The 23185-nt window shown below is 46.6% G+C and overlaps 4 protein-coding genes across 4 annotated transcripts; all 4 read left to right on the top strand.

Annotated features, from left to right (window-relative positions):
- The first annotated feature begins 8985 nt into the window (after window positions 1-8985).
- LOC147974515 (uncharacterized) lies at window positions 8986-11064 on the top strand. The gene is made up of 2 exons (XM_087520064.1): window positions 8986-10015; window positions 10211-11064. The coding sequence occupies exons 1-2, from the start codon at window positions 8986-8988 to the stop codon at window positions 11062-11064; spliced, it is 1884 nt and encodes a 627-aa protein (XP_087376190.1).
- Window positions 11065-11274: 210 nt separating this feature from the next.
- LOC147974514 (uncharacterized) lies at window positions 11275-12205 on the top strand. Its single transcript, XM_087520063.1, has 2 exons — window positions 11275-11994; window positions 12134-12205. Exons 1-2 carry the CDS (start codon window positions 11290-11292, stop codon window positions 12203-12205), a joined length of 777 nt encoding a protein of 258 aa, XP_087376189.1. The 5' UTR covers window positions 11275-11289.
- Window positions 12206-14625: 2420 nt separating this feature from the next.
- Window positions 14626-19668, top strand: LOC147974513 (uncharacterized). Its single transcript, XM_087517550.1, has 9 exons — window positions 14626-15169; window positions 15588-15674; window positions 15775-16161; window positions 16276-16411; window positions 16544-16706; window positions 17688-17816; window positions 18556-18750; window positions 18897-19019; window positions 19121-19668. Exons 1-9 carry the CDS (start codon window positions 14926-14928, stop codon window positions 19220-19222), a joined length of 1566 nt encoding a protein of 521 aa, XP_087373676.1. The 5' UTR covers window positions 14626-14925; the 3' UTR covers window positions 19223-19668.
- A 155-nt stretch (window positions 19669-19823) lies between these two features.
- On the top strand, window positions 19824-22680 carry LOC147974512 (uncharacterized). The gene is made up of 2 exons (XM_087517551.1): window positions 19824-20995; window positions 21956-22680. The coding sequence occupies exons 1-2, from the start codon at window positions 20976-20978 to the stop codon at window positions 22527-22529; spliced, it is 594 nt and encodes a 197-aa protein (XP_087373677.1). The 5' UTR covers window positions 19824-20975; the 3' UTR covers window positions 22530-22680.
- Window positions 22681-23185: the final 505 nt, after the last annotated feature.

The raw sequence follows: 23185 nt of genomic DNA, 5'->3' as shown, positions 1-23185 counted from the left end.
AACAAATATGTGCAAAAGGCATGTAAAATATATAGTCTTCCGGCTATCATAAAACTCTTCGGTCGGTATCCACCGACCCATTGCTGTCAAACCCTACCTATATGAATTTGCATGCTACTTAATAATGCATGTGCAATTCATGTTGTACGGGTCTGGACAAGGAAATGGCCACAAAAATTGACGTGTTTGTCTTCTATCTCTAAATAAAAAAGGCTATATATGCAAAGGCAGGCTTGTTTGTCTTTTCTTGATTTGTAATATTTTCCGGTGCAACCAAACTATCTTTATATGCATGTTATTCTCATATATACTTGGATATTAGTCGAGACGTGCATTTGTACGTGCACGCCTACTAGTTAAGCATTAAATTGCCTTCCTCATCCTCTCCTTAATCTGTGTTCTTTCCACGATTGGTACAAGGAAACCGCCGGCTCCGTGCATGCTGCCCTGTGCTCGCCCTCGTCTCACCGTCCGTCGTCTGCGACCGCACCGCACTGCCCAGCTACAACAACACCGCACCGCTGCATCGCGCCTCTCCGCCTACAACAACGCCGCGCTCGACATCACCACGTCCTCCCGTCCGCCGCCGGCGGCTGCACCGCGCCTCATTGACTAGGGCAACACCACGCCCGGCAACGCCATGTCCGGCAGGCCTACGCCCTGCCACGGGAACGGCACGACGGACAAGCTCCGCCTGCACCAGGTATGTGTGTCGCCCAACTGTTTCCCACGGCCATGTCGGCGAGCTTCTCCATAGTCGCGCCTCCCCTGCTCGTACGTCGCCCCGACCAGCACGTCCAGCCGCCATCTAGCTACCCTTTCTTCCACCTTCCGTTGCTTTCGTTTCTGCCTCCTCTCCCTATCTAGCACGCGTTGCCCACTGCCGCTGGCTGCTCATGTCCAACCTGTGCTTGGGCTCGAGCACATACGCCCACGTACATCTCCATAGATCACGTGTGCCTACTTGCATCATGTTATTCTTACGGGAATGTCTAGGGCACATCTAGATGTGCCTTACTTATTGCACATCTAAGTGAGTGAATCAAGTATGAAGAGGAAAAGAAAAAAAAACAAGAAAAAATCCACACGAATCTCAACGTAAGATCAATAATATAGGACTTAGATGTGCAATACTTATGGCACATCTAGATATGCTTTAGCAAAACTGTATTCTTATTTCTTGCAGTTTTCTATTCTCGGATCTCGCATCACAAATAAATCTTCAGAAATTCATCGATCAATCTTTTGTTAATTTCTTCAGAAATTCATCAATCAATCTTTTGTTAATTTTGGTAATCTACTACCAACCAGTGTTTTCATGTTGAGTGCATAGTGCCCCTGGGTTAATGGATTCATGAACCTGTGCAATTTACTACTGGTATACGTGAATAAAAAAGCTACAATAATTAGCCAAATGCAGTGGCTTGCAATTTTATTGATAAACCTGCACCACTTGGGGGATTTATTGGTCTCACGATCCATATACTCTATCCGTCCCATTTAACAAGCTGGCTAAATGTATAAATGAATGCGTCGGACGTAGTACAATGAAAGCTGCCAGTTCAAACTCCTAATAGTAGATTCTGTAGGCAGTGTTGCTGGTGTTTTGGTTCTATATACTTCTAGAACCTAAAACGGCCATAAATTTTGTGTGTTTTTACGGTACCCTATACCGCTGACAGGGCAGAGAGCAGTATATTAAAATCCGACCGCTCATTTTCTGAGGGTAGGATGGATGTAGGTTTGTTGTCAGCACAGCAGATAATGGCGACCAGAAATAGATTTGTTGTCCCACGACTCCTCCACGATGTCCTTTTACCTCTTGCTCCGGTAGCTCGAGCCTGACCAGAGGCGCCCGCCGAGCGGTCGTCATCGACCACGACCTCCGCCTCGAGCTCGTCTTCTTCGTCGCGCACCCGAGGACCACCGCTGGCATCTACGTGCTCCCTTGCCTGTCTCCACTGCGTTCCCGGCCATCTCCTCGCGTCCATCGAGCCCGTGCCGATCTGCCGCTCATCCCGGCCTCCTTTCACGTAGTTTTCGTCCACCGTAGCGTCGTCTGACTCAAGCCGGCGCCCTGTATGCCATGGACGTATCCCTGGAGCTCATCCCACACGCACACACCCAGGACGCAGCCATGTGCGTGCCAGTTCCCGCTCCCTGCCCGCAGCAACAGCCGCATCACACGCGCCACAGCCCCGCAGTGACTGCTCCCGCCTCCCGCACGCGAGCAGTCCCGCAGCCTCGTGTCGCATCTCCGCTATTAGCGGTCAGCGCAACCCTAGAGGGCAGGCCGTGGCAGCCAGCCGTCATGGTCTTGCCTGCCCGGCACGGCCAGCCGCCTTCGCGGACGAGCTGCGTGCGCCGGGAGGCGTCGCCGTCGGTTCCAAGGTGCTCCACCTTGCCGGCCCATCCGTCCTTGGCTCCTTACCACGGCGGTCCAGTCCCTGTAGGGCGAGACGGCGGGCCTGAACCCTGAAGTCGGCGACGCGGCCAATGCCAATCACGGGTGAGACGGCGGTCGCTTCCGAAGGGCAGGTCGACCGAGACCGAGTAGATGAGCGCAAAGCTCAGACGCGGGGCACCTGCAGGTACGGGAGAGAGCAGCGGGGCGCCTGTGGATACGAAGACAAGGAAAGACTAGTCGCGACCTTGCAGTGGAGCAGCGGTGTCGGCGTGGCGGGTCCTCTCCAGCGCTTAGCGGCAGGAGGAAAAGGAGGGTGGAGGGACGGGAGAGAGCTGCGGGGTGTTGATGGCGAGGAAGATGGCCTGGCAAGACAAACCTCCTGATTCGCTATAAAAGGTCAGGCGCACATCGGCGGCGGCTGGAACTCGCGTGGGCGCGGTCGGGAATGGCGAGGGCTGGCCGGCGGGGTGGGCTAAATTTTTTTACTTCCCAAAATACCCTCGGGACTTGTATATTGGAGGAAAGGAGTGAAGCGATGCAAAGCTATACCGCTCGCGACTCGATTGCCAAATTGGAGCAGTATAGAGGGATCGATACCATTAGATTTTACAAATGGACGGTTAATATTTGTCCCCAGGTACCCTTAAAGAGCTCTAAATTTTGTGCTAATTCTGAAGATATTGTTCACATGCTAATACTGAAGATATTGTGTATACTGAAGTTCTACCATAGCTCCTCGCATGTGTTTTGTTACTGGAAAAAATCTCTGTACGCTTGAACTGCTGTTGCATGAGCCAGACATTGATTATGAGCTGAAATCTACTATTTGTAGTGAGACTTGAGACACGCTTATATGTTGCTAATTCACAGTAGTATCCTTCGGAAGTATTTGTGTTAGAGTACGTAATGGGTCTAATGGGCCCGTTAGTCTTAGGGTTAATTAGAGATAAGAGTCGCTTGCTTAGGGGTCAAGTAAGCCTTGCTTGGGAGTCAAGTAAACCTCTCTATATAAAGAGAGGAGATGTATATCAATCTAATCAAGCAAGAATTAAGAAGGAAATCCCTTCCATCTTGCCCAGCCGTGGGCAAAAGGCCCCCGGCCGGCCCTCTCGCGCCTTCTTTCTAGCAGCGCCATAACAATTTGGTATCAGGTAGCTCAGTTCCGATCATGTCTTCGTCGCCGCCCACCCCGTCGCTTCTGCTGCCGACCGTCACCACCGCGCCGCTGGCCATCTACACCGCGCCGCTGCCCTCCCCGTCCATGCCGCTGGTCGCATCCTCCGGCGCCGCCACCGCCCAGATGTCGGCGCCCTCCACCGCACCTCCGTCCGCCGTCTACACCCCGGAGGAGATCACCGGGGTCCTCAACGACCTTGTCACAGCCGTCCAGGGGATCCGGCTGTACCTGGCCAGCCCCTACGGGCCGCCGCCGCCCCTGCCGTTGACCGCCACTGCCGGGCCGCCGGCCCTGTCGTGGTACTCGCCGCATCCAGGGGCCTCCGCGGCATTCGCTGGGACGCTGCTGCCCCAGCTGCAGCTGTCGCCCGCCGCCGCCCCGTAGTGGCCGCAGTGGCCGGCGCCGGCTCCCGCCGCGCCTCCAGCGCCCATCGCCGCCCCCGCGCCGCCGTGGCTGCCGTGGCAGCCGCCGCACCAGGCAGGCTTCGCCGCGCTCGCCGGACCACTGCAGCAGCCACTGCAGCTTCCATCCATCGCCACCACCGCCCAGCCGTGGCTGCAGTGGCAGCCGCCGCTCCTGGCGGCCTCGCCCAGCGCTCCGCCGCAGCAGCCGCTGCCGCTGCCCGATGCGCCACCGCCGCAGCTGCTGCAGCTGCAACAGCCACCGCCGGTCAGCTCCGGCCCCGCATCGACCGCGCCGGTGGGAGTCCCGCTCCACCAAGTCCAGTCCCCGCCGTCGTCATCACCGCTTCCGTCTTGGATCGCTATCCGCCACGTATCGACGGCGGTGAGGCTGCAGGCTACTGCACGCGGCCTCCTAACGCGTCGGCGTGTGCGAGAGATGCGTGGTATGCAGCTGCCGCTCCTCCAAGTTGCCCTTCGCTACGCAAAGGACCTCGATCTCATCCGATGCGCCGGGGATCTTGGGCATGCGGTTTCCCCCACGGGCAGCGGGCATGCTGTTTTCCCCGCGGGCAACGACCTCAAAGTCTGCGACATCGGCGGTTGGGGGGCGCACCCCTCCTCGTCATTCTCCATCGCAAGCCCTCCACTCTTCCCTGTGCGGTGCAGACCAACAGCCGTCCAGCAGGAAGAAGCCATGGTGTCACCGAGAGCAGCGCACCACGTAGCACCACTGCATTCCGTCACCGACCGCCGCGAGAGCGCCTCTACTGGTCACTCTTGCGACCACTTCCAGGTGGTCCTACACGTGCACTTCTTTTGTCTAGATGGTGTCCATGGGATCCAGGTGGTTGTACACGTGCACGTCCGACGTGCGGATGGTGTCCACTTTTTGTTAAGGGGTCCAAAATAAAGTGTCCCAGTCCATTTCAGAATAATAAAACAAGCCGAGATGTAAAAGGCTTGTTTTTAGGTGTTAGGTTTGTGTTGCGTCGCGTCATGGTTATAAGTTGGTTAGGCTGCAGCTTGAGGACAAGCTGCATGTCCAGGTGGGGTGTAGTGTTAGAGTACGTAATGGGCCTAATGGGCCCGTTAGTCTTAGGGTTAATTAGAGATAAGAGTCGCTTGCTTAGGGGTCAAGTAAGCCTTGCTTGGGAGTCAAGTAAACCTCTCTATATAAAGAGAGGAGATGTATCAATCTAATCAAGCAAGAATTAAGAAGAAAATCCCTTCCATCTTGCCCGGCCGTGGGCAAAAGGCCCCCGGCCGGCCCTCTCGCGCCCTCCTTCTAGCAGCGCCATAACAATTTGTTTATTTGTTTTCTCGCATGTACGGAATTGCATGCATGCTTTTTTGCCAGAAAATGTGCTTCAGAATTATGTGTTTGCTCGGCTATGCAAAATTAGGCAGTGAACTATTTTATGTCCAGAATAGATCATTTAATTGCACATGAGTCAAACAGTTAGGGGCATCTCAGACTATGCAGAACACAACTGCACAAGAGACTGTTAGCCTAACATCCTATGAATAATCCACCTTGTCCATACAACAATTTATATTATAGCTGTTATTGTGAAGATCACTAATGGGTTGACGTCACCGCGACGATATTGTGATGAATTTTATGAAACGTACAAGAATTATTTTATTAATTTCCTCATTTATTTTCTTTGCAGATGGAGTCTCCTAAACGTTCCAGTGAACGCACTCTCTTTAAAGACCTTTCCAACTCCGTCAACGCAAGTAATATTGATTGGATTACGTGTAAATGTACCATGTGATGCACATCAACTAGCTAAATTGTGTGCTTTTTAGGTGTTGTCGACATTAGTAATGGAGGGCAACCTACAGATATGAAAGAACGCAAGAGGCAACGTGCTAGGGAGCGATATGCGCAAGTGGATAAACAGAAAAAAGATGAATTACTACGGAAGCGCCGTGAAGCCTATCAACAAAAAAGAGCTCGACCATTAGTTAGTTCTGAAGAGGCGAAAGTGGGGGCAAGTCCATCCGTGCTCTCCCAAGTGCAGATAACGACAATTGGTCAAGGTGTGCTACACCATCGAGTGGCGGCTTATTATTCGCAGTTATATCATTTGCTGGTTCTCTACTTCAGCTAAACCATCTGATAATTTGTTTAACAAGGGGACATTGCATGGACCAAGGAAAATGAGGTTCTTGATGAAGATAGTGAGTGGTTAAGAAGAAATGACACATACCAAAGAGGATCAATTGATTTGCCATCCCATGGGCAAGAAAACCTCATGACTGGTATGAAGGCCGATAATTGGTGGTTAAAATGGAAGCAACTTTGTTAATAATTCATTCTGTACTATACTAAATATGTGATTTTTTTAAAAATTTGTAGATATTATTGCCATCAACAATTGCAGTAATGATGGGCCCACATCATCGATGATTCAACCACAACCCGTATATTCCAAAGAGCGGAAGAGGCTACGGGATAGGGAACGATATGCATTGATGGATAGCAAGAAGAAAAATGAACTTCTAAAAAGACAGCGTGAAGCAAGGAAATCATCATTAGGTAAAAGTTGCCTAACACTGGACAAATATATCAGTAATATCATTTAACACAGATTGATCATCATATTTCCATGTCGACCACAACTCTTACTTTAGCGTTATCATGTGACTTCATTAGAGAATATGTCAGTAATATCATTTAACACTGATTGATCATCATATTTCCATGTCAACCATAACTCTTACTTTAGTGTTATCATGTGATTTCATTAGAGAAACTTGAATCAATAAGTGCGAAGGATAGGGCACGCTATGCCAATATGACTCCCAAGCAAAAGCACACAAAGATGGCATTGCGTGCGTCAGCGCGCAATACTCTAAGCAAGGATTCCATAGCCATGGAGAACCCATTGTATATCCCTAAGATTGTTCCTCATGGCTCCATACCCACATGTGATTGGTCTATTCCTGAAGTCAGCGGAACCCCTGTTTATATTTAGTCTGCTTCGGAGAAGATGTCGGATGGGGAGACCCATGATATGGATGTGAGTGATGTTCCACGGAGAAAGCATATAACACATGGAGAACGACATGCATTGATGAGTCGTCAAAACGAAGCATTCTATGAAAGTACTAAGAAGAATGAGACTGCACCGATGGATGAAACCTCGCCGATGAATTTGGAAGGCGTAAATGGTTCAGAACACCAAACCCAATCGATCATTGTTAATAATGGTAATGTTCTTCCTTTGTTATTATAATTATCTAATGGAATTCATTGATAGTTGTAATGACCATAATTTTATGTTGTATATTAATAGAAAACACATCTCCAACGCGCGAGACTGCCCAAAAACACCCAACACACTCACAAGGCAATGATTACGGTCAGTTTGTTAATTTTTAGAACAAAAAACATTGCACAACCTATTTGAGGCATAGCGCTCATATATAACTATACAATAGGTGGTGAAGAGGGCGTCATCTTGGAGGAAGACTCAGAAGACGAGGAAGGCTACATGTTCGCTGGGATTGGTACTTTCATAATGTTCCATGTTGTAGCGTGTACATCATCACGATTTTAGTACTCATATTGTTCACTATCATTTCAGAGGATGACAACAATGACGATGTTGAAATGGACGAGTCTGACAACGAGTCTGCCTTAGTTGCAAGTGTTCCAGATCCCTATGACATGGTGTATAGCAAGATCCCAACAGACACACACAAGTTGAAGCCAGTGGAAGACTGCAAGCATTGTTATGCAAAGAAGTTTGAGCGTGAGACCATGGGGTTTTGCTGCCGTAAGGGGAAGATCAAACTAGCGAACCCGGATACGCCACCTGAGCTCATGAAGCTATGGACGAGTGATGACCCTGTTGCTAGGCATTTTCATGACAACATTAGGTTTTTCAATAGCAATTTCTCATTCACCTCACTATATTGTCACCTTGATAGTGATACCACTAACACATTAAAGCATCCTATCTACACATTCCGTGCCCATGGCCAAATGTACCACAACATACAGTCATTTGGCAAACGAGATGGTTTGGATCGTAGTCACCTGGAGCTCTACTTCTACGATGATGATCCCAGTTTAGAGCATAGGTATCGCAGTTGTCGCAAAGAGCAGTGCCAGAAAGACAAAGAAGTAATCACACAACTGGTCGACATACTTCGTGGCAACCCATACTCTGAACACCTCCGTAGTATGGGTCATGTTGATCATGTGGATGACTATCACATAACACTTAACCTTGACCAAAGGATGGATCAGAGAAGATATAATGTGCCAACCACTTCAGAAGTAGCAGCTATGTGGGTGGAGGGCAGTGAACGTCGAAGACAGTTCGGTAACAGTGTCATCCTGCATGGGAAGAATAGAGATATATATGGCATCAAGTCCTATCATGGATGCTATGATGCGTTGTCGTACCCTCTATTCTTCCCTAGAGGCGAACTTGGGTGGCATACTGATATCCCGAAGGAAGGTGTGTCCTATGAAACTGTGATGGCAGCTCATGCAGTCCGTCTAGCTCGTGGTCATAGTAATGAGTCCTCTAATCCCGGTGATAAAGATGATGAGGATGAGGATGATAATGCAGGTTAGTGTCGCAATTAGTCATTACATGCGCAGTCCATAGTTCGCGGTATACTCTCCAGTTTACAACACCATATATTTTCAATTTTCTATGCAGGTTCCGGAGGGAGACTATGTATGTCTGTGTGGGACTACTACTGCTACAAATTCCAGATGCGTCCCGGGATATTCAACCCAATCCTCTATGGTAAGCGTCTTTTCCAACAGTTTGCGGTAGACACATACATCAAGATAGAGAACTCACGATTGGACTATATATGGGGCCATCAAGATACGATAAGGGCAGACCTGCACCAGGGCTTGGTGGATAGCTTACATGTTGTGAGGGTAGGGCAGATGCTATTGGAAAAGTGTTATCTACATTTTTATCGGTGGTCCACGGGACAAGAGGCGTCGCTACATGGATGCCATGGCCTTAGTTCGAAAGTATGGCAAAACGTACGTCTTCCTCACAATGACATGCAACCCAAACTGGGATGAGATTAGGCAGGAACTCTACCCCGGTCAGACACCTCAGGACCGTCCAGATCTCGTTGTTCATGTTTTCAGGGCAAAGTTGGAGGAACTCAAGAATAAGTTGCTTCAGAAGGACATCCTGGGCAAGGTGAGGGCTTATGTTTATGTGGTGGAATTCCAGAAGAGGGGTCTGCCTCATGCCCACTTCCTTCTCATCATGGAGGGGCGGTACAAGCTCACATGCCCCGAGCAATATGACCATCTTATCTCAGCTGAGCTCCCAAACAAGAAGAAGTACCCTGAACTATACAAGATGGTCGTGAAGCATATGATGCATGGACCTTGTGGTGCTTTGAATCGTGACTACCCATGCACAAAAGGTCGTCCTGCTTGCAAGAATCACTATCCTCGACCTTTCAACGCGGCTACGTTGCAGGGCAAGGATTCCTACCCGTTATACAGACGACGTGATGACGGTTGTAAAGCACTGGTCCGAAAGGAATGGCTGGATAATAGGTGGGTCGTCCCATACAACCCACACCTCCTACGTTACTTCAATTGTCACATCAATGTTGAGGCATGTAGAAGCATAAAGGCTGTTAAATACCTGTTCAAGTACATATACAAGGGCCATGATCGAGCATCTATTTCTCTGAGTGAGTCTGACAAGGCTAACAAAAATGGAGGTATAGATGAGATCAAACAGTATAGGGACGCTAGGTGGGTGAATCCTCCAGAAGCATTATGGAGGATATATGGCTTTGAATTGAGCAAGAACTCACCACCTGTGATGCAGTTGCAACTCCATCTGCCCAACATGCACATGGTGTCATTTAGAAAGGGGCAAGATATCGAACGAGTGGTTAACCAGGAAGGTGCAGAGAAGTCAATGCTTACAGAGTACTTTGAGGCAAATAGGTTACATGAGGAGGCTCGGTCTATCTTGTATAGGGACTTCCCTGAGTGGTATACCTGGAAGACAAGTAAGAAAAATAAATATTGGAGAAGAAGGGAATGAGATACAGGTGGACAAGTTGGAAGAACTGTGGCAGCTCATCCCGCAGAGGGTGAACGCTATTACCTACGGGTCCTCTTAAACCATGTCACTGGCGCCACATCCTATGAGGACCTAAGGACAGTTAATGGTGAGATCCTACCAACATTTCGTGAAGCTGCAGAGAGAAGGGGATTGATCGAAGGAGACAACACACTTGATAAGTCCCTCACTGAATCTACATTATACGAGATGCCATCATCTCTACGAAGGCTCTTTGCAACAATACTGATAGATATCAGGAATATGCTACAATCAATGGGCAAGGACATAGAGTCATTCCCTCTTCCTGGTATCAATGAAGAATATGATACTGCCTCCGGCATGCCAAGGGAGATCTTCGAGGAATCCACCATTGAGCTCAATGTTGAGGACACAAATCTATCAGACTCACTTAATTTGGATCAGAGGAAAGCCTACGATGAAATTATGTCTGTTGTTGACAGTGATGATGGTGGCGTATTCTTTGTGGATAGGCCTGGAGGCACCGGGAAGACTTATCTATATAGGGCACTTCTTGCGAAAGTCCATGGACAGAAAAAGATTGCAGTAGCAACAGCTACGTCCGGCGTTGCAGCTACCATAATGCCAGGAGGGAGAACAGCTCATTCACGTTTCAAGATACCACTGAGCATTGATGATGGTGGGTTTTGTAGCTTCACTAAACAGAGTGGAACTGCCAAGCTCTTACAGTCAGCTTCCCTCATTATATGGGATGAGGCTTCGATGACAAAGAGGCAGGCGGTGGAGGCGCTAAACAACAGTATGCGCGATATAATGAGCCGACCAGACCGACCATTTGGTGGAAAGACAGTTGTGTTCGGTGGAGATTTCAGGCAAGTCCTCCCTGTTGTCCGTAAGGGGTCAAGGGCTCAGATAATTGATTCTTCACTGCGTAGGTCTTACCTTTGGGATTGCATGCGCCACCTAAAGTTGGTACGCAATATGAGGGCACATAGCGACCCATGGTTTGCCTAATACTTGTTGCGCATTGGTGATGGCAAGGAGGAGACCAATAATGATGGTTGTGTCCGCCTTCCGGACGAGATATGTGTGCCCTGTACTGGGAAGGGCACTGATCTTGATACACTGATAGACAATGTTTTTCCCAGTCTCGGTGCTAATATGTCTGATCCAAACTACATCACCTCCAGAGCAATCTTATCGACATGAAATGACTGTGTGGATAGGATAAATATAAGGATGATCAATCGTTTCCACGGAGATGAGATGGTGTATCATAGCTTTGATTCAGCAGTCGATGACCCTCATAACTATTATCCATCTGAGTTCCTTAACACTTTGACCCCTAATGGGCTGCCTCCACATGTATTGAAGCTCAAGATAAACTGCCCTATTATATTGCTTAGAAATATTGACCCCGCGAATGGACTTTGCAATGGCACGAGGCTGGTGGTTCGAGGATTCCAGAGGAATGTCATCGATGCAGAAATTGTGCTAGGGCAACATGCTGGAAAGAGGATCTTCTTGCCAAGGACCCCCCTTTGTCCCAGTGATGACGAGATGTTCCCTTTCCAGTTCAAGAGGAACCAGTTTCCTATTAGGCTCAGCTTTGCCATGACGGTCAACAAGGCACAGGGGCAGACTATCCCGAACGCGGGTATATACTTGCCCGAGCCAGTGTTCTCTCATGGGCAGTTGTATGTCGCGCTATCTAGATCCACTGCTAGAAAGAACATCAAGATCCTTATCGCCCCGACTACAGACAATGAGAAAAATGTCTCAGACGATAGTAGAAGGAATAGCTCAAATTACAACAAAAACAAGAGCTCCAACAATAAGAAAAAGACCTCAGACGATAGCAGCATGAATAGCTCAAATTACTGCAAAAACAAGAGCTCCAACTGTCATGTTGGTAATTACACGAGGAACTTCGTCTATAGGGAGGTACTTACATCATAGGTGAGATATCTGTCACTTATACTTTCAGTAATTATACTTTGCATTTTTTATTATGTGTACATATATTTTTGAATTAAACTAGATATTTCTATATTTTTAATTATGAGAGATTTATTTTGTGCAGGTCACCTCCGTCATGGGGAGTCATTCATGTTTAACACAAAGCTTGGTATTGTGTGTTACTGAGAGAACCTGAACCAACTATGATTTCAAATAATTGTGCAATAATTGGTCATAGAAATTGCTTAACTTGATTGTCATACGATAATATGTTTGCTAAGTGAAGTTTGTGCTTCAATCACTAGGTGGTCGACAAAATTAAGATATAAGATAATTATTCACTGTTTGCTCATGACATTGCTTAACATAATAATTATGCATGAACATTGTATTTGAATCATCTATCGCCCGTAGCAACGCACGGGCATTTAACTAGTAAAAAAAATCTTGATAGAAAGCAAAACCGAATGTCACTCGAAATAAACTTACCACAATTGGAACACAATTTCTTCATATGGAAGCAAAACTGAATGACGTAATAAGTTTTGCTTCCTAAGCAAACTAGATGATGTGAAATCTCATCTTGCTAGAGTTATGAGCCCCCTCCTATGTTGGAAACCATATACCAGAAGGAAACACCATCTGATTGTCTTCGAACAATCTTGTTGGCCACCGAAAAAGAAGTATTCTTGTTAGGAAGCAAAACTAAGTGTTACTAAAAATAAAGCTCACCATAATTGAAAACATAATTTGTCATATGGAAGCAAAATTGAATAAGGAAACAAACTTTGCTTCGTAAGAAAGCAAAATACAAGACTTGGAACACCATCCAATGGAAGTTGCTACGCGTGCTGACCACACATGCACCAGTGTGTGTCCATGGGGAAGATGTGCTCTCTTCTGTCACGATAGAGCTATTAGTTTCACCAGTATCCAACATTAATTTGTAAATCTGAAGACCATATCTCATATCTATCTATATCTATATACCATATCATCAATATAAAAAAAATCAAAAACATATCTTATCTTTATCTATATCTATACACCATATCATCACCATCAATCATCATCAATATAAAAAAGATCGAAAGGGGCAGATCCTACTAATCTCGACCATCAAACTAGGTCAATCATACGGCCTATATTGTTTCAACGCTGAGCGCTCAACAAGTTTAGCACGCATTAATATCATACCAGATATTAACATAAATGTCAAATACATAATTAATGCGCAAGTACTAGTAATATCTTACATAATATCCACGTGAAATTAATATACGTCCTAATATCAACGTGCATTGTAGGCACACATTTACTAGTTAGTATCACAAAGAGATTGTCTCCTAGCTAAAAATAAGAAAACTATGTTTGCACTCGTTTTCCAGGATTAGGCACTAAAGTTTCCGTGCAAGGCGTGTGGATCCAAAAGTGGAGGAAGGAGAAACAAGTTTTCAACACGTAGTAAAACGGAGACCTGACGGTAGCATCGTACTACCAAATGTTGGCAAGAAATAGGATTGTGATTGGTGAAGGACCACAAGCCCCCCATGGTACGCGTGCACTGGATCCGAATGGATGCTTCGTTGAGTTGGTCACTGACTTTTTCTCCCCCACCACCCAAATCTGGTAAATCTAGTCAACGGTCAACTCGCGAAATTGCACGCACATGGCCTTCACTTTTTCCCAATGGTCAACGTACTTTTCGTGCGGCCACCGTGCAGTGTAACACTGGACAATTCAAACCTAAATTGGAGGACATCATTGTGTATCCAAAATTCCGGACGTGTTCGGGCATAAAAATGAGATAAAACCCACCCATTGCGGCCGCCGGAGACGCCCCTGCGTCGGCGGACAACCACCATGCGAGCGCATTTTTTTTCCCTTAAAAAAAAGAGGTCGTCACTCACCCGCAGAGAAAAGCCTGCCCCTAAGGCTAGCCATAGTGGAGGTAACTTAGGTAGTAACTTAACACATCCCAAAATAATTTTGCTTATGTGGCAAATATTTAATGAAGAGAGAGGTGCTTGGATTAACATAATATGTTACTGTAACATAGCGCTTCCCGAGACAAAATGGGTCTATAAGACAATAAATAAAACAAACTATGACACTACTACTAAGATACTTTGCACTATGAGGGTAGTAATTTAGACTAGTGTCATATGCTAGTATCATGCATATGATATTAGTCTATGACACTATATCTCTAATGCATAGTATCATATGTTGGTATCATAGAGGACTATATTTATTGCCATGCATGACACAAAGTAGCACATCATTTAATATGATATATGGTATTATGATATGATACTCAAGCCTCTTTTTCTTCATTTAATTCTATACCACCTCATCAAAATTGCTTAGTTGGCATGCACGATACTATCTATGATACTCCCATTACGGGCAGCCTAAGTTACTCCCCACTATGACCAGCCTAACTCCCACCAGAAAAGAAAAGCCGTGGGCCCCACCCGAACCCAGCCAGAACAAAAGGAAGCAGCAGCGGCAGAGGCAGACCACCCACCAAGGACCGCGTCCAGGAGAGCGGCGCCTCCCCTCCATAATCTCCATCTCCATCCCCCCCCCCCCCCCCCCCCCCCCACACCCCCACCCCGCAGCAGTCGTGTGGGAAGGCGAGCCGAGCCCATACACGCACGCAGCCAGCGTCCCCCTGTTCCTCCATCATCACCACCACCACCACCTCCCCCTACTACCCCTCCTCCACAGCCACAGAGTTCGCCCGCCCGCCCGCCCGCCCATAAAAACAAAAATCTCCCACGCAACCGCACCGATCTCCACCCCCTCCACCCCCACGCGGACGCGGACGAGGCCCAGCGCCGTGCCCGCCACCTTCCCCCGCGCCGGCACCGCGCCGATCTCGGCCGACGGGGGGCCCCGGCTCGGGCGGGCATGGGCACGTGCGTGTCGCGGCCGAGCGCGTGCGTGGGGAAGCCCAGCACGCCGCGCTCCGGCGAGGCGGCGCGGGCCGGGGGGGCCTCCTCGCGCAGGCGCCGCCGCCGCGGGGGCAAGGGCCGGAGGAAGGCGCCCTCCCGCGCCGCCTCCATGGAGACCATCCAGGAGGCCGAGGGGCCCCCCGACCCCTCCGCCTCGGCCTCCGGCGACTGCCGGACCTACAGCAACCCGGCCTTCCAAGGTGGGTGGGTGGGTGGGTAGGGTAGGGTGGGTGGGATGCGCTCCCCGCTGCTTTGCTTTCCGCCAATCGTCCTTTCCGCCTCTGCTTGTTCGGGGCATAGATAGATAGATTTGATCTCGGCCCGGGGGACCATGGGGGGCGTGAGATTGCGCGCGCGCGTCCGTCCTTGTTGGGGATTAAATTAAATTACTGCATCTGCGCATCGTGCGCATCTATCTAGCCACGGCCGGGGACTTTTTTTTTTTCGAATCGATCCATCGATCGATTATTGAATTTCACTCGGCGCTGTAATTGGCACTACGGTGGTTAAGTACATGCCAGTTTATTGCGGCCATCAATGGCGATTCGTGGCATTGTACTCTCGCCAGTCCGAATTCTCACCCACCTGACGCTGAATTGGGTACTTCCTTTCCTGCAGTCACCGGGAGCATGGAGGAGGCCTGGTACGACTCCTTCGCCATCAGCGAGTCAGACGGCGAGGACGATTTCCACAGCGTGCAAGATGGTAACTACTCTCCGTATTATACCTCTGCAATGTACTTGCCTGGCTATGCGCCACCATGTGTTGATTTCAAGCCTGTTGAGCTTTTCTGTTTACTCTGCAGATGCCTTTTCACTCAACGGCTTCGAGAACGAAGCCGCATTGAGTATGAGGGATGCCAATGGTGGGAGCTTCAACGGAGCTGAAGACCACCATAGGAAGCCAAGGTCCAGTGAGCTGCCAAAGGGGAATTTGGAGAACGGTGCGAGGCCCTCTGCTAGCCATGAGGATGGGGTGAGTGTTTCAGGTGGTGCTAGCCCAAATAGTGGAGGGATACTGGACAATTGCGGTCTCCTGCCAAATAACTGTTTGCCATGTATGGCCTCTGCTGTTGGTGTGAATGAGAAGAAGAGGGCGCTTTCCACAAGCCCGACTCATTCGATGAAGATGCCTTCGTTGAAGCTTTCCTTCAAGAAGAAGTCCGGGGAAGCCAACCCGTCGTCCACGCTATGTAAGCAGTTCTTCATCCATCATTTGGTCACATAGTTTTTCTCTTCTTCCTAAAAGCTCAATTACACCGGCATCATAAATAAAATTACTAAAGAAACATTTGTGTTTTGTTCAGTGTCTACAAAGGATTTCCTTGAAAGGCCTCTAGCAGGTTCTCAAGTACAGTTATGTTTGCTGGAAAAGAAAGTGCTGAATAGCTGGTCTCATATTGATCCTGGTACATTCAGAGTCCGGGGATCTAACTATCTCAGGTAAACATCATTCACTGATTGTTTTCATAGTACGTACTAGCAACCTTGTTCATTTTCACAATGCACATTTATTTGGGAAGGCTGGATTCTTTTGGGAAGTGACTGACCTTTGGTTCAATTGAAATTCTTCAGGGATAAAAAGAAAGAGCTTGCTCAAAATTGTGCGGCGTACTATCCATTTGGAGTTGATGTATACTTATCGCCGCAAAAACTCCATCATATATCTCGATTTGTCAAGCTTCCTGATATTCAAACCTCCAGCAAACTCCCACCTCTTTTGGTGGTCAATGTACAGGTGTGTTAAGACTCTGCTAAACAGTTACACATTTGTCAAAATATATTCTCAAGAGTTAACAACGTTGTTGATTTACTGATTCAGAGCTAAGGTTCTGCCTGCAGTTCCTTTCTAGTGTTTCTTAGTTTCTGTAATAATTACATGTGAAAACTCTTGTTTGTTTGGGTAGAAATATGTGAAGATGTAACTGTGTGTTTTACATCCTTTGAGCCATCTTTTTAGGTTTAGCTGTTATTATGCTTTTAATATGATGTGCAGTTTGTACATAATCAAATAGTAGCATTACAAACGATAGAAGTTATTGTATATTTGTATTTGACAAGGCTGCAACATGTTAGGTATTTGCATTTGATGGATATACCTAGGAGAAAGAGGAACCCGTTACTGATTTAATTAAGTAGTAGAATAGTACGTGGCTATGTGCCAAATTCAAGTTGAAGAGGACTTGAACCTGGTTGGTGGGCAGTGGGCTTGTACATCCACTCCCCCTCCTACCAGTTGCTTATGTGACCCCTGGATGATTAATAGCTGAGACAGTGTGTTCACGACGAATACTTTAACTTTCAAGATAAGGACACTGCTATAAAAAGTAGAGGCCAACGGGGAAAGGAGGTTCTGTGGCTCTGTCTTCAGAAAAAAAGCAACCTGATTAAGAGAGGCAATGTCTTGTTCATCCTACAAAAGAAATCAACAAGCTTTAATTTCGCCCCACATGGCTTTGAACTAGGCTCCAAAGAGTCGTTAGTGCTCCCAGTATCAGGTTCCATGATACAAACGGGCATGATAGAGCCCCTGATCAACTGTGTCTAAAGGGTGCCTGAATTCTCTTGCAGTAGTTCAGTAAATTGTCAGTTGAGTAATTAAGATTGATGAATTTGAATTTATGCTTAACTGGAGTGATTTTTTCCTACTGACATTCTTTGCCCCTGTCACATATTAATCAGTGGTTTGACAATGTCTCCTTTTGTGCATTTTTATCAGGTTCCACTATATCCTGCTTCACTCTTTCAGAATGAAACCGATGGGGAAGGCATGAGCTTTGTTTTGTATTTTAGGCTTTCCGAAGGTTACTCAAAAGAGCTTTCACCCTTATTCATAGAGAATATCAGAGTAAGATTTTTGATGGTTCTCATATATTTCACAGCTTCGCCAACTATTTACATTCTGTATATATAAGTTAGCTATATGTAATGAAGATGATAGTTCGGATGCCGTAGTGCAGATGCTATTTGTTTGGTATAATATCCTTATGTTGAGAATGGCCATTTTCTAATCAGTTTCTGAATGTGGTGAAAAATTGATACAATGCCCAGTGAGTAGCTTCTCTAGATGTTTGAAATGGATAAAATAATTAGAATGATATTGTTCAGGAAATATAGAATATTCTTAAGTTGATGAACAAACTTTTCCTGCATTTAAACCTGGGAATACCAGCTTTAGTGATAACTGAAAGGCGATTTCAGGCCTAGAGCTAAAACCTTTATATTTTACAAAGGTAAATAGGTATATACTGCATTTTCTTGTAAGTTATGGGCTGTAGGGTCAACTTTATAGGCATAAACTCTATAGTTGATCAAGATAAAAACTATAAAAGGTGTATTCTACACATTTTCATGCATTGCTGACTGATGGCTGACACTATAAAATGTGGTTTCAGTAAAGGAGGTTTATTCAGGAGTTCAATTTATAAATGATAATCTGCTAATGGCCATCTTTGGCATTTTTAGCAGAGGCACTTTTGCATTTGAAAGCACTCGTGAATTTCTATATGTAGCCAGTCCTTTTCCTGTACTAATTATTTTTAGAAGTCGACAACATTGTGACTCTTCTTGTTTGACTTTCCAAACAGAGGTTGGTTGATGATGATGTAGAAAAAATAAAAGGATTTCCTATGGAAACAAGTATATCATTTCGGGAACGGCTGAAGATACTTGGACGGGTGGCTAATCTGGAGGACCTTCCTTTAAGTGCCGCAGAGAGGAAGCTAATGCATGCATACAACGAGAAGCCTGTGCTTTCTAGACCTCAGCATCAATTTTTCCTGGTTAGTTGTGCTTTTAGTACCTTTCTAGTAGTAGCACTTAGGTAGTGCGCCACCGAGCAACAAGTGCAATGCTATAAGATACCATTAGGTCCTGTACTTTTGTTACTTGTACAAGGAGCGTGAAAGCATTTTATCTTTCTGTGCAGGGTGATAACTACTTCGAGGTTGACATTGACATGCATAGATTTGGCTACATCTCAAGGAAAGGTTTCGAGACATTTCTGGACAGGCTAAAAATATGCATGCTAGATGTTGGGCTAACCATCCAGGTATGCCACTCATACAACTGTTTCTGAGCTAATACCTCCTTTCACTTTGCTATATGCAAAGATAGTTTATTTACTGTGCTCGCTTCTTTCTCACTTTGCAGGGAAACAAACCTGAAGAACTGCCTGAGCAGGTCTTGTGCTGTGTTAGGTTGAACGGGATAGATTATGCAAAGTATCAGCCCCTGATGACAAACGGTGCCTGAACTTGGTGACTTGCAAGGACCAGCTAACCATTGTTTGTTTGGGATCTGGGAGGTGGCCTGATCATGCCAAGGCGTGGCGAGGCCCCTCGAGGTCTCCGGCCAGGAAACCGGAGGCGGACTCGTTGGTCACCGCCGTAAGAAGCGCGAGCGGCTGCATGTAAATCTGTATATCATTACATGAGCTCCGATTGCCTCTGCTGTTGTTGCTGCCCGTGATTCTGGAGTTAGTAAATATGGCTAATTTGCCCGTGGAATGGTAGGTTTAGATGCGCTGTCTCGAAACAAAAAATAGGTAGGGTCGGGCGCACCTGGAACATGAGGAGGATCTGTGGTGAACGCGAGCTGCTTGCAATGGTGTGGAATGTGAACACCGGAGGCGTTGTATAAGTGTAACCCATACCTCATGATCTCACATGAGACGAAAAATAATGGAGCATGTTCTGCAAGCCTGGAACACATGATGTTGAGTTGGTTGGTTCGGGAAGTTCCCTGAAGCCTTAACCATCTCCAGCGAGCTTTGCCTGCCCTTGTCTCCACGGGGCTGTTTGGTTCATAGCCACGCATTACCACACTCAGTCACACCTTAAGTTAGTTAGGGTAGTTTGATCAAAGTTAGGTGGTTGTTTCGTTTTAGCCACACCTAAGAGCATCTCCAACAGGCGTTCAAAAAGAGCTCCGCACACCAAAGTTTTGTTTTTTTGGCGCCGCACAGCTTCAACAGATGCTGTAGCGCTAAAAGTTTTTGGGCGCGTGCTGAAAAACGCTATCGCGCGCAGCATATTTTGGGCTCCGGATTACGCGGGCTTCACAATTTGCACTGTGTGCTTTTTGTGCGCGTGTTTTTGGACGTCTGCAAAAAGCGATGTTGGTCTCGGCGCAGTAAAAGTTCTAAAATAGCGTGCTATAACTTTTATTGGGTGCCAAATTTTTGTGCGGCCGTTGGAGATGCTCTAAAGCGATATTCGTTTTGTGAGAAATAAACCCATATGCTACACACGAAAAAGGTGTGGCAAATTCTGTTAGGCAAGTTAAAGTGTGGCTAAGAACTTAAACACCTACTGAAGACAAGTTCAACAGAAAATAGTATGGCAAAGTAATGACAAAGTTAGCCACCAACCAAATCTCTCTCTCAAGTCATCCTTTCTCTGCATCAAACGAGTGCTTCGTTGAGGTTTCGCATGAGTGAGTTGCAGATATAAAGATAGGGTTTACCGACAAAAGAAAATAATGAGTAAGTTACAGAAATAATTGAAGGGGCAAATAGAGGTGTTGTTGTAAATTTTGGAGTTCAAATCATTGGCATATGTCCCTGTTGGAGGGGCATGGATACGGTGTCTCCTCGGGGCAAAATTTCGTGTTTTGACCCTTTTAGCATATGAATTCGGGATCTGACCCCTGTTTGATTTTTTTTAGATTTGATCCTTTTTCCTACCGCCACGAGGCCCGGCGGTAGGATACCTAGCCTACCGCCAGAACCTGCGGCGGTAGGAAACTTATCCACGTCAGCAGCGTTTACGGTCTCCGTCCCCCTCCGTCTCACCCTACCGTCGCTGGTCCTAGCGGTAGCCTGTCCGATCCTACCGGTCCCTGCGGTAGGGTGTGGGAAGTTATAAGTTGCGGGCCGCCCCACCCCTCCCCCTTCTCCCCAACCAGCCGCCCCAAGAACATAGGAGTTCTTCCTCTCGCCCCCTCTCTCATCTCCTCCACTCCCCCCCCTGATCTTCGTCGTTCTTCACCGTTTTTGCGGATCGAGATGGCCCCGAAGAAAGAAAAGTAAGCTCCTTCGATCCCTCCAATTAGTATTAGTCAAATAGCTTCCGATTCGTCGCATTACTTGATTCAAATCACTCCCCTTTTTGAACTAGATTTAAATATTTTGAACCCTAGGATTGATTTAGGTTGATTCTAGATGTTATATTGTGTTAGATATGAACTCTAGTCACTAGTTGGTATGGTTATGTGAAGGTGAACCCTAGTTCATATTATTTTTGGAGGATTTTTTATATGATGGATGTTGGAGGAATTTATTGTGATATGATGATGCATGTTGATATGCTATGATTCAAGTAGTGGATGTAGTTGGAGAACAAATGTTGAACCCTCAAAATGAACCTAGTTCATAATTTTTTGTGTTAAAAAAATTTATGATATGATGAATATTGGAGATATTTGTTTTGATATAGGATGCATGTGGATGTTATATGATGCAAGTAGTGGATTTTGTTGGAGTAAAAATGGTTAACCCCTCAAGATGAACCCTAGTTCATGGTTTTTGTTTTTGAAAACAATATGATATGATGCATGTTGGATGTTGTTGGAGAAATATGATATGATATGATGCATTTGAACCTTGGTATATGTATTTTATTTATTTATTAACCTTGGTGATTGCATCTTGATATATGTAGCCTAAGAATGATTTATGTTCATGTTCATGTTAAAAATCATGATGAACCCTAGTTGATATGATGAACCTAGGTGATTGCATCTAGATAATACAAGTTAGGTGATGATCCTTCGTGATGAATCATGATGAACCCAATTGATATTTTTTACCACATGATGAACCCTAATTCATATTTCCTAGGTTTAGATTTGTTTGAAGGTGATGAACCCTATTTGATATTTCTAGATAATAAAAGTTAGGTTTATAATTTTTGACCACATGATGAATCCTAGGTTTAGATTTGTTTGAAGGTGATGAACCTTTGTGTGATGAATCTATATGTTTAGGTACGGAAGCTTGGAGAAAGCACCGCCGACTCCATCACCGCCCGCTCCTCCCACTCCTCTCCAGCACATTCCGTCAGAGATGCCGCTCCCGTACATGTATGAGACCTTCCCCGAGCTGCTGCAGCCGGTGGGATCTGTCTCAGACGAGGTCCTAGAGGCGACGAGGGCAAAGCGGTGGCACGAGAGGGCAAAGCAGATCCTCGACGATGTCATGGCTTGGTCGCAGAGCGTGAAGGAGTGGAAGAAAGTGAAGGCAGATGCAAGTATCTGTTGTGTCCGCCGGGAAGCGTGCATTGAAGTTGCGCAGAAGCACGCCAACTATCTCCTACGCAATTTGGGCCGGAGAATATACTTCGAGAGCAATGCAGAGGAGAGAGCCAGGATGCCACCCCCAAGTGCATCTGCGTTTGATATCATCAACTGGGGAAGGGCGGAGGCGAAAACTCCAGCGGGCAGGGCAAGGTGGGAGTGCTTGAACGGTCGGATGTCGACCAGCATTCCGCCTCCGCCTGAACCGGTGGATCCGCTGCCATTTCTGTCTCCACGGCCCGGGTTAACATACGAGGAGCTCTGAAGATGATGATGTCTGCCCGCTCTTCAAACTTGTCTGAAAATCATCCTATTAGTTGGTCTTGTATCTTTAAATTATGTTCTCAATGAATAATGAAACTATGTGCCTCTTGTAATGCCTTGTGCCTTTCAATTATGCTCTCAACGAATATGAAATTATGTGCTGTCAAATTCAGTTTTTTATTAGTTTGTCTGTCAAATTTAGTTTGAACATTAAGTTAACTTCATGCCATGCCAATTGTTCTTGTCAATATGAGTATACTTTCATGGTAAAAGAAATGAGTATATACTTTCATGTAAAAAAACAGCACAGTTTCTTCAACAACAAAATACAAGATGTGCAAAAAATGCACTATGATGGGACCCTACCGCCGGGGCGTGTGGCGGTAGGTTTACCCAGCCTACCGCCGGGGCGTGTGGCGGTAGGTTTACCCAGCCTACCTCCGGGTTCTAAGGCGGTAGGGTGCCTCGCCCCACGGCCATGGGTTCTGTGACCAAAAGTGGCAGTTAATGAGCAGTAGGGTTGCACACGCTACTGACAGGGTCGTTGGCGGTAGGCTTGCATTCCCTACCGCCGTTGGCTCTGGCGGTAGCATGTCTGCCAGGTCAGCGCCTGACCGTTTGTGTGACGGCAGCTGCCGTTTCCCTACCACCGAATGT

Source organism: Triticum urartu, chromosome 4A, assembly GCF_056163025.1.
Source record: "Triticum urartu cultivar PI428250 chromosome 4A, HENAU_Tu73, whole genome shotgun sequence".
Taxonomy (NCBI): domain Eukaryota; kingdom Viridiplantae; phylum Streptophyta; class Magnoliopsida; order Poales; family Poaceae; genus Triticum; species Triticum urartu.
Note: the sequence above shows the minus strand (reverse complement) of the source record. Positions and strands in the feature narration are given on the sequence as shown.

Coding starts and splice junctions, on each gene's coding strand:
- LOC147974515 (XM_087520064.1), top strand. CDS start 8,986: ATGGCCTTAGTTCGAAAGTATGGCAAAACGTACGTCTTCCTCACAATG. Junction 10,016..10,210: donor GTGGTATACCTGGAAGACAA/GTAAGAAAAATA, acceptor GTGAAGCTGCAG/AGAGAAGGGGATTGATCGAA.
- LOC147974514 (XM_087520063.1), top strand. CDS start 11,290: ATGATCAATCGTTTCCACGGAGATGAGATGGTGTATCATAGCTTTGAT. Junction 11,995..12,133: donor GGAACTTCGTCTATAGGGAG/GTACTTACATCA, acceptor TATTTTGTGCAG/GTCACCTCCGTCATGGGGAG.
- LOC147974513 (XM_087517550.1), top strand. CDS start 14,926: ATGGGCACGTGCGTGTCGCGGCCGAGCGCGTGCGTGGGGAAGCCCAGC. Junction 16,412..16,543: donor CGGGGATCTAACTATCTCAG/GTAAACATCATT, acceptor GAAATTCTTCAG/GGATAAAAAGAAAGAGCTTG. Junction 18,751..18,896: donor CTCAGCATCAATTTTTCCTG/GTTAGTTGTGCT, acceptor CTTTCTGTGCAG/GGTGATAACTACTTCGAGGT.
- LOC147974512 (XM_087517551.1), top strand. CDS start 20,976: ATGGCCCCGAAGAAAGAAAA. Junction 20,996..21,955: donor ATGGCCCCGAAGAAAGAAAA/GTAAGCTCCTTC, acceptor CTATATGTTTAG/GTACGGAAGCTTGGAGAAAG.